The 11374-nt window shown below is 30.2% G+C and overlaps 1 protein-coding gene across 1 annotated transcript; it reads left to right on the top strand.

Moving 5' to 3' along the window:
- Positions 1 to 650: 650 nt before the first annotated feature.
- LOC134685680 (homeobox protein DBX1-A-like) lies at positions 651 to 7678 on the top strand. The gene is made up of 4 exons (XM_063545652.1): positions 651 to 1182; positions 2044 to 2226; positions 5212 to 5411; positions 6975 to 7678. Exons 1-4 carry the CDS (start codon positions 861 to 863, stop codon positions 7281 to 7283), a joined length of 1014 nt encoding a protein of 337 aa, XP_063401722.1. The 5' UTR covers positions 651 to 860; the 3' UTR covers positions 7284 to 7678.
- Positions 7679 to 11374: the final 3696 nt, after the last annotated feature.

Raw genomic sequence — 11374 nt, 5'->3', positions numbered from 1 at the left:
TGAACTAAAATCTTTAAATCAGTGTTAATAATATAACCATGTGTGCATATATGAACATACGTAAATAAATGTTGAATATCTATTAAAAACTATCAATATACAGATAGATATAAGTGATTAAATTTGTATCTATTTACATTGGAAACATATGTTGTTTTCTTGAAAGATTTTTAATTGCACAATTCAAATTTATTTATTTCCCATTTATAATTATTCGATAATGCTCTGACATCATTTCTCAATAGGTTTTCTTTTTTTTTTATAAGAGCTTGCGCATCAATTTAATATAATCGAATATATGCACAATTTCATAATAGTTATCAATTAATTTTTTTTTATATTTTCAATAAAAACTTATAAAAAGTATTCATTTCTGCAAATCTTTTGTTAATTTTAATAAAAGATGCACACATTTTCTCCATATTAACTGGCATTATGTGCAATAAAAAACGTAATCTCTCTTGTGATTGGCAATCGTTAGCAATAGCTTTTATTATTAAAACAGTAAATATTGAACATTTGCCATTATTGACCCGCCTCCCGGTTAATCAAACCATCAGGTCGCGTTTGATTGGTTAAATATGAGAAGTGAATTAATATCCATTAAAGGTAATTCCTTATAAAGGTTTGATGTGATATGATACCTAATCAATTCATTGAACAAATTAGCTTTATCCGGTTTTCACATCTTTCTCCGGAAACAGCTTGGAAAAATATTTTGTTACAAGAGTTTTATCGTTATTGAGTGAAAAATTAACAATAAGAGTTTTAAAGTGTCGTTTATGCAACAGTGATATTGCAGAGAACTTTTTTTATTTTACATAAAAAAGATAATAAAAAAACACTTGAGGTCGGCAACAATGTTTCCGAATATTTTAGCACCGTCGCCGTTATACCAAAGTTTGTTTAGAAATGGACAATTAGTTCCACAGGCACCAATGGTGACAACGTCAGCGTCATTTCTTGTAGAAAATCTTCTTAGAGACAGAAATCAAGCATTGCTTGCTCGTCAAGGTCTACCGCCATTCACTTGTGCTACAACATTTTCTCCAACATTACCAGAGAATTTACAAGCTACACCGGTAACTTCATCAGCGTCACTGAACGCCATCAATCCAGCGCCGTATCTGAAGTTTGGCGTCAATGCAATTCTTGGAAGAGAACCATCATCTCCAAAATCAGGTAAGGTCAACGTTACACGTTCCTCATTTCCAAATAAGTAAAACCAGTTGTAAATATTTCTAATTTGTTTAACTATCATCAATATTGTTTCTGTTATTGTTTGTGAATTATGATAGCCAAATTGTCTTTTGTCTTAAGGTCGTAACTAACACTACTAAGCTTCTCAATGATCAAAATTGGTGTTTGTCAAACTGCTATACAGTATATAACCAGTCTAATTTTTCTGACAAAACAGTTGATTCAAAGTTTTTGAAATTTTTGTATTTTTTTACTTTGACAAAATTATATAAAAATTAAACGAGCCAAATTAATTTAAGTGAAAGTGTAAGGTACCACTTTAAAAATAAATAAATAAACATTGATTAATTTTTGTATACATAATTTTTATCCTCCTTTCTGTTAAATTACATTATTTTAAGCTGAAATTCTGGTTTTTTTTTTCAGATTTTTTTACTACGATAATAATTTCAATTATTAATTACAGTGCATTAAATAATAAATTAGTTTTCATTTTATATAGTAACGTCCCGTTGCTGTCTCATTAATTAAAATCAACAACTCTTTTTAATGATTAAGTTTTATTTTAGAATATCATTAACATTTAAAGTTTCTTTTTTGTACATCACATTTTACGAGTTTTGATACTTGTGAAATGCATTAACTTAAAACCATAAATGAATTTAATGTTTGAGTACACAATTTAACTGTTGTATTGTTACAGAAAAAGTTTAATGGGTTCTTTTATCCATTTGCTCATAAATTATTTCATGGAATAACAAACGCTACATAAGCCTGAAAATGTGAAATTGAACTATCTAAATGACAACACTGTATTTGAATCCCAAAATCTTTATATTTCAGAGGAAAAGATTGAATCGCCTCATCCTTCTCGAAACATTTACAGTTGCCAAAGCAGTATCTCCACGTCCCCATCAAAAGGCTGCGGTTACGTTAACCATGGGTTATCATGTGCGGGCTGCTCACCAAGACAATCATTTTATGAAGCACAGTTTCCAAATATGTTCAGAAATTCTTACTTTCCAGGTGAGCTATAGTCCTATTTTGTTGATTTAGGATTTTTACAACCTTTGTGTGATGCATATGTTTTCAGCTTCATGTATGATAGTGTAAATAAACAACTGTTACAACTCCATATATAAAGCAAATGCATTTATCTTATTTGTTTATTTGTTTATTTGTTTATTTGTTTAATTGTTTATTTGTTTTTTTTTTGTTTATTTATATTTATCTTTTTTCTTTGATTATTTATCTTTTTATTAATTCATTTATTGCATTGTATTTTCAATATTCAACTGACTAGACAACAGTTGATGTATCTCAAATTCGCGACCGGTATTTTATGTAAAGAATCAATTATAAGTTTAAACTGTATCAATTTGAAATGACTTTTATCGCCAAGGTTAATTAACAACGAGACTTTTAACTAATAAATTTCTTGTTCTAATTGATAGTAATAAATTTTGATTATGATCATAACCATGATTATATTTATTACTCCTTGGGTTTTAAAGAAAATATGTCTATAAACCCAAATTGACCGTTACCTTTGCTTTCGGCCAAGTATCCAGTACGTGTCAATTGATAGATAGATTTTTGAGGATGAAAAAGTCATAATTTCACCCAAATTAGTATTCATGTATTATCACTATCTTTAAAAACAATCAAAATACTCATAAAATTAACATTTCAAATATGAAATTGGCGCCACAATAAAATTTAACATTAACATCTATAGTAACCTTTAAAAGCGATAAAAGTGACCAGGGAATGATAAAGGGCCCACCCGCGCTTCATCTTCGTTCAAATATGTCCATATCAGGCATTAATATCTACATTGTTTTATGGTCCGTTAATTAAAAGCAGTTTTAGAAAAAAATATTTAACGATAATATTTTGTTTAATGATAATACTTCATAATTTTATTCATAGCTTATATAAAACACATTAAAAATGTAACTTCAATGGAAAAAACTTCAATAAAAAGTATCTGGCATTTCCATGTAACTTATTACTATTTATTAAAAATTACAACTATGTTTAGCATGTTGGTTTGACTATGTTTGCTTAACAAGATGCTGACAAATAAATGTAGGTGTTAGTGTATTTTAGTTCATTTTGTTTTAATACTGTTACCCCACATACTTACTCATATGTATATATAGCATTTTTTTCTTTTTCTTTTTCTTCAATCGGATACTAGTTAATAATAAATCAGTTCTTCCTATCAATTATGCGACATAGAAAAGTAGTTTTTCGTTTCTTCAACCTTAGGTTTGACATTTTACTAAATTTAAAAAGAGACAACACATTAAAAGGGGTAAGGTACCTCGGAAACAAATTTGATATCCCTAATTTTAGTGTACATGAAAATGTCTTTGTAAGTCGAGCGAGTAATAGGTGATAATGACACCATTTGTATGTCCTAACGATTATGAGATTGATCTGTCTTTTAACCGTACGATAGAAAGGTCAATTTCATGCATAAAATTAACATTTCACTTTAATTTGGCAATATAAATCTCATTGAATAATACAATATTAACAACTATTTTATTTCTTTTTTATTCGAATTTAAAATACCATTGAAATGACAGAAATTACCTTAAAAAAACGCACGACACCGATTAGTGAAAATAGTACTTCGGCATTTATTTAAAAAAGGGAAACTTGAGAAATGTCTGAATTTTCTATTTTTCTCCACTTTTCTCAGAACGGAACGTATTAACACGCGTCGTTTTTGAACTTTTGAACTGAAGAAAAATGAGTACAATTTTATAAAATTATTTTCAGCTAATACACTGAACAAACAAATTATCTTTTATTTCCGTTAAAATGTACAGGTAACAATATCATTATAAAAATCTCCACCGGCTTCATAATATGCGGTAAAATTTAATGTATCAATCACGAGCTTTGTTGATCGTCACGCTCCTAGCGATCATATCTTTGCATTATATCTTTTTTCAATGTAAGGTCGCTATTTTATGTTTATTTAAGCGTATAACATTTCATTAAATTTCATCAATGAATTTATAATTCTTTGTTAGTAGATTTTGAAGTATTTCAATATGCTACTCGTTATTTTTCTGGAGTGTCAATTAAGGTGTTTTTCAAGGAGAATTTTTACGTGCTGGCGCATTTTACATCCCGTTTAGGAATAAGGGAAAGTGCGAAAAAAATCAAATAATTTAAGAATAATATTGACATACATATTAATATGCAGAATATTGAATATAATGAAATATAATCTTTTGAAAAAGTGCATACCTGAAAATTATTGTGTCGTAAATTTGCGTCGTTTGATTTATATGCGACTGATAAAGGAATACTATTTATGAGAAATAGTTTACCTTTTTGTCTCCATATTATGAATAATGCACATTTTTGTTTTTATTTACCATTTTGTCATAACTATTGATTGTGTGTTCCTTGTATATTAACGATATTCTGAGAGTCAATTATTAAGTTCTAATTCATGAAATTGTATTTAAACTAAGAAAAGACGAAACTCCCTCCGACAAGCGACTTTTGAGCGTTGATGCCCTTTGCGATTTTGACTCTCAAAATTAATTATGTTTTTTTTTTCTGCGGTGAGGAGACATGACGACAACATCTTTCATATTACGGTTATTCCAGTAAAGTGTGTTCGTACTGGAACTATATATATGTATGAATACATTTTATTCTTTAATGTCTTTAGAAGCAATCGGGTACATCTCTCTGTAATGTATAAACGACAAATATATGAGCTTTCATTTCGATGGGAATTTAGATATAGGACGATGTGGTGTGAGTGCCAATGAGACAACTCTCCATCCAAATAATAATTTAAAAGAGTAAACCATTATAGGTCAAGTGTACGGCCATCAACACGGAGCCTTGGCTCACACCGAACAACAAGCTATAAAGGACCCCAACACAACTAGTGTTAAACTATTCAAACGGAAAAACCAACGGTCTAATCTGTTACAAAGACATGTGATTTATAATTTCCTGTTTATATTTTAGGTTCTCCATTGATGCCAGTGCCGCACGCATTTTCATTTTTAAGTAACATGAGAGGGAAGCCTCGCCGTGGGATGTTGAGGAGAGCAGTATTCTCAGACATGCAAAGGAAAGGCCTAGAAAAGATGTTCCAAAAACAGAAATATATAAGTAAACCAGACAGAAAGAAGCTTGCAGCCAAACTAGGACTTAAAGATTCTCAGGTAGGTCTAATGTCAACTAACTTTGCAGCCAAACTAGGACTTAAAGATTCTCAGGTAGGTCTAATGTCAGAAGAAGATTGGGAAACACATCAAAAACAGCAACCAAACAGCACAATAATGCAAGTTCTTGTTCTTCATGTTTAACGCTTTAAAATATGTTTAAAATGTTTCCAATGAACCACCGTCGTCAATTAGGAAACGCAAAACCCACATTAATATTTTCATAAAATACGCTTACACGAAAGATGCAATATTATAACAAAATGTCAGTGACAGATAATTATTTTTATGATTTACTTTGACGCCATGAGACATTTTATGAATCTTAGGCTTGTTAATTAATACACATTCTTGGATTAGTTTATCATCAATTTGTAATAAGTTGTCACTTTCACATGTCTCTCATGAGTACATGAGCGCCTTTAATTCATCAGCAATAATTCTTAAGGCGCTCTGAAAGGATCCTTCAAATGGTCTCCAGCAGTCCACAACAATAACAGATGAAGTAAGGGAGACTGTCATAGATTCCGTTGTCAATTTTCTATAACATATTATAATAAGTATGAAACTTATAACGGAATGAAATTGACTAACTGACGGCAATTGAATAAGGAGCTGGCTGCCAAAGGGAAATTCAAGATAATCGTTAAAACATCTGGTCCTGATATCTTAATGAGAAATTAGCAATAATAAAACAAATTAATTGTAATGATAATATAAACTGCCGCATAATAGAGACAGTTTGTCATGAATGCAGATTGTTTGTTTCTGTTTTGGTTAAAGTAGCTGGCAATGAAGTGTCGGGAGGCGTTCCGAAAAGAGTGTCAGCAGCTTCTTTATGACTCTGAATAAAGAAAAACTTAAAGCAGTCAACTTTGATAAATGATATATCTTGTTACGACGTGACAGTCATGATTTCATAAGAATTGAAATAGTTTTTGAATCTTGAAATCTAAAATCCGAACGGGTACCGTTATATTATTTATAAATTTAATTTTAGATTTTTGTTGTTGAAAATTTAAGACTCATTTAACGCTGAAATATTCTTTAAGTGCAACAAATAGACGGCTGATTGATCAAAATTCATATTTTTCTTCCAAGAACACGAAACGGAGTTTTTTGGTTGAAACACATTTGTATACAAGTATAAGTAAAGAAAACACATGGGTATTAAATGATGAATTTTAAACTGAGATGAAAGACAAGCTGTTAGCAAACTCCACTTGTGTAACTAATGATGAAAGTTATAGCGTCTGTCATAATGATATTATTAATAACACCTTAATGAAGTTTAAAAAAAGAAGATGTGGTATGATTGCCAATGAGACAACTCTCCACAAGATAACAAAATAACAAACTTTTAGAAACTTTTAAATAATTTTACTCCGGCGTCTACAAACATGAAAAGCTGGTACGGTTGTTCAGTCGTCAGCTTGTAACTTATACTATCATGTAGACATATGAACACGAAGGTTCTTGTTATTTTATGAAAAGATAAATTATCACATTTAAAATATTAAGAAACAAACAAAAAGATTATATTATTTATATTTTGCTTTTTAGGTAAAAATTTGGTTTCAAAACAGGAGAATGAAATGGAGGAATTCAAAAGAGCGGGAACTGTTATCGTCTGGAGGATCACGTGAATCAACTTTGCCAGTTAAAGGAAGCGATGGTCAAAATTGTGAACAGTCGGCTGTTTCCGATAATAATGACAATGACAATTTAAATGACAGCCAAAGTTCCGAATGTACCAATAACTTGGATGACACAGACTATCCCGGCTCCTTGTCTATAGACATGGAACATGCGCAATCTAGTTTTTCTCATAGTGACGATTCAGAAAGTGATGACGAAATAGATGTGTCGTAAACGATCGTCATATCGTTTTAATGATCTCTACACAAATCTAGTCTTCGAAAGATATCATAAAGTGCCAATCAAGTCTAGTTTTTATTCCGATTTCAAATGTATTTATTTTTGAAATTATAATAATACATTTGTAATACTTTGAGTTAATGATTCGGATGAAATGAAATAGTTATGATCTTAAAAAGCTTAAATTTAATGTTAAGCGATTAAAATATTTAACAACTGTCGATGTCAGATGTCCCATGTGGGACTAGATACTAATAAAAGTGCTACTAACAATGAAACTTAGACAAGTGTCCTAGCACAGTAATGGTAGTTTTTTTTAAATAATTGCTTTTATCTGTGATAATGATGTATTTATAAACTGTAAAATGTGAATAAAATGTGAAAATTTAGTTTTTATTTCTTTTGAATGATAGATAGAAAGAATCGTGGTCATCTTCAAACACGAGGACATGATATCAAATCGTCAGATCTGTTGAACAACTGGTGTACATAACATTGCTTTTATGTTTTCAAATAAAGAAACTCTTCAGAACAAAGTGTATATAACATTTTGTTACGCATCCATTAAATCATCTGAAAAGCTTGGTTATATCAACAAACAAGTCCAATCTGACCGGAGCGTGTAGCACATATTACAAATGATGTAAAAACAAAAAAAAACAGAATGTTGACCAAAACATATCATACACACATGAATTTGTCCAAAAACGTTTACGTATATGCATTCATGAACATTTTTTCGTGTATGTTTTCACGAACCTGTTCAAAAACAAATTATGTTTATGTTTACGTGTTCATGCACCGGTCCAGAATGGATATTATGATCTCTCATGTACAAAATGTCAGGTTTTTTGTACATGTTTTCGATGATAACATTTTCCACTTTTCCTATTACTTTTCTAAATACTCTAGCTTTTCCCTAGACATGCAATCCATTTGTGTGCATGGCATTCATTATACTCATCGATCTTTAAAAAAAAACAAACCCATATACAATACATTTAGGATCAACTGTTTTCAAAACATTACACATTTTTCGTTCTTTTTAGCATTTTTCCCTGTTCATTTCATATGAAAACTCTAGAGACATTTTTTATGCCATAAAATAATATTTTTTTTTTCAAATCATGCTTGTACGTCATTATCCCTTATTGTTTTAAGTTTATCTGTGGTAAAGCCAATTTGTCATTGTAGCGAAATATACAGTGTTTCTGTTGTTCCGTTGTTGTTGTTTTTTCTGATAATTGATGTGTTTCCCTCGGTTTTAGTTTGTTATCCGGGTTTGTTTTCTTTCTGTCGATTTAGGACTTTTGAAAAGTGGTATGCTTCTGTTGCCTTTATATCATTGAATAGAATTACAGTTTTCCGTTTTTTGTCGTCCCTGAATGTTGAAATGATTTACAACATATGTTATTTGCTACTAGTTTGTATGTGTTTGGGGTGTCGTAATACCTGCATGCTTGTTGTTTGGTTGCTGTCTTATTGCTCTATTAAACTTATAATTAAATACAACAATACAACAACAAACACCTTATAATTATGTTTCTTTATATGCAGCCTTTCTCTAAGCAATATAAATATTGAAATTGAAAAAAAAAACATAAAGTTTTGATTGCCATAGGCTTTTATCAGTTCGTACGGTTCAATATCAGTTTTTAATATACATGCTTGTATTATATTTACAAGTTTAATATGTTTTTAGCATTAAAGATTTCAAAGTTGTCGATATTAGGGTAATAATCTTTACACATTGATTTGATTAAAAGCAGGAAATTGAAGAAAGTGAAGATCTTAACAGCTTAACAATGACACGGGGTTATAATTGCAATTACATTACGATGGCATGACACTATTCATTGTAAACTATTAAATATTAATATTCTACTCTTGTTCGAAAACACTTGATCTTATTGGAATTACTTTAGGCGAGAAAAATACACTCAACCGTTTAAAAATACGCTAAACATTTCGCATTTAATATATATAGGAAGATGTGGTGTGAGTGCCAATGAGACAACTCTCCATCCAAATAACAATTTAAAAATTAAACCATTATAGGTTAAAGTACGGCCTTCAACACGGAGCCTTGGCTCACACCAAACAACAAGCTATAAAGGACCCCAAAATTACTAGTGTAAAACCATTCAAACGGGAAAACCAACGGTCTAATCTATATAAACAAAACGAGAAACGAGAAACACGTATATATTACATAAACAAACGACAACTACTGTACATCAGATTCCTGACTTAGGACAGGTGCAAATATATTTATTTCAAGATTTTCAAATAGTAACTAAGGGAGAAATTGTTTAACTCTATAGAGAAACCTTAAACGGTGTAGTATTCTAAATATCTATTGTGAGTTTGGAAGAATTTAATGTATATATTTTGATTTTAAAGATGTAAAAAATTAAGATTCTACAATAATTCATCGGAAGCAGTTTAAACTTTAGTAAACGTATTTTAATGTGTGTTAAAAGAGAGTAAATTGATCTTTTTTACATTAGGCTCACGATATACCTAGATTTGTGGAAAAAGACCCTAAGCTGGTGGTCTAATGTGTATAAAAATAGATAGAACACAATTATTATACTTTAAAAGGATATCAGGAATCACCAAATAAATTGGAAAGTACAGCAGCTTACATCACTCTCATCCCTCATGTCTTTTTTTTTTTTTTTTTTTTAAATGGAGATCCAAAAACATTAACGAACTGCCTAGAAAGCCCGACTTGGTATAGGGACAATATGTGGTCGTTAAACTAGTTTATTGGGCCCCTAACCCACCTAGACCGTATGGTGTAAAGTCAAAACAGAAAAAAAAGTTGCACAGATCAGCTGCCAAATAGGATAAACATTACCCAATTCAAAGAGATACAAATTTTAATCTCATCAAATTTATTGTTCCACTTTACCACTGGGTAAAACACTTTATAAATATGATTGCTTGTTTATTGTGGAAATATATATCTATTTACCTTAACCATTAGCACTTTCCCTTTTATATTCTAATGACCTTGCAAAAAATATTAATGCTATAAAATGCAATAAAACATCTACAGAAAAAAGCCGAATGGTCGAACAGTGTAAAACAAATACAAATTGCACTATAATACTTTTTTTTATTGAAAAGACAGTGCTTTACAACGATGAAATGCGTAATGGAAAAGATACTGTACAACAGTGAAACGTGTAGTACAAAAATTACAAGTTCAAAACGTCGACTAAAAAGCTGGAGATGTGAGGTCTTTGTCACGGAGAAAGCTTATAATCAATGAAAAGCTATCACAAGTCAAGAAACGTTTTTGTAAGAAAAAGAAGGGAAAAAAAAACCATAATTGAATAAATATAAAAAGGCGCAAGCAAATGGAAGTATAGATTAAAGATAGAAGAAATCCGTTATGATCATAAATTCTATCTCCCATATGACGTATCACGTGTGACGTATACACCTGATCAACAACAAAAACAAAATCTGGTAACAAAACAAATAAAATGTTAGATACAAACCCTTTGGTCTTATTTGTCTTTGAGATCAAGTTATTCTCCCTAGTGGTAACATAATGCTCAATTTGATCTTTTATGTGTACAATAATCTAATTAAAAGGGACTATTTGGTTTAATGAAATCGTATCACCTTATAATACCAAGGTGAAGTGTCGTTAAAAGATTCTTTTAGTTAAAAATAAATAAATAGTATAACATGTACTTGACCTCTTCTATTAGCCCCTTTTAGATGCAAACTACGGGGTCAAATTAGGGAAACTTTTCGGTAAAATATATAAAAAACAAATGAAGTATAATAAAAGAGAAGTTAAAAAAACCCAACAACATCCTCATATACATGTATATAGAAAAAATTAGCCATTTAGTTAGGGACTTTCCGTTTTGAGTTTTCTTCGGAGTTCAGTATTTTTATGATTTAACTTTGGTATATCTGAAAGGCATCTTTTTACCCGCAACAGTGTTTAGATTGTGGTTAAGAATACCCTTGTTCATTTTTGCCATAGTTACTAAATTATTACCAAAATCTGCACATTTATAGTTTCTTGCAATATATTTTCATGTATAAATAGATTACGT

This window comes from Mytilus trossulus, chromosome 9 (assembly GCF_036588685.1).
Source record: "Mytilus trossulus isolate FHL-02 chromosome 9, PNRI_Mtr1.1.1.hap1, whole genome shotgun sequence".
In the NCBI taxonomy this organism is placed as follows: domain Eukaryota; kingdom Metazoa; phylum Mollusca; class Bivalvia; order Mytilida; family Mytilidae; genus Mytilus; species Mytilus trossulus.
This window is presented reverse-complemented; position numbering and strand designations above follow the sequence as displayed.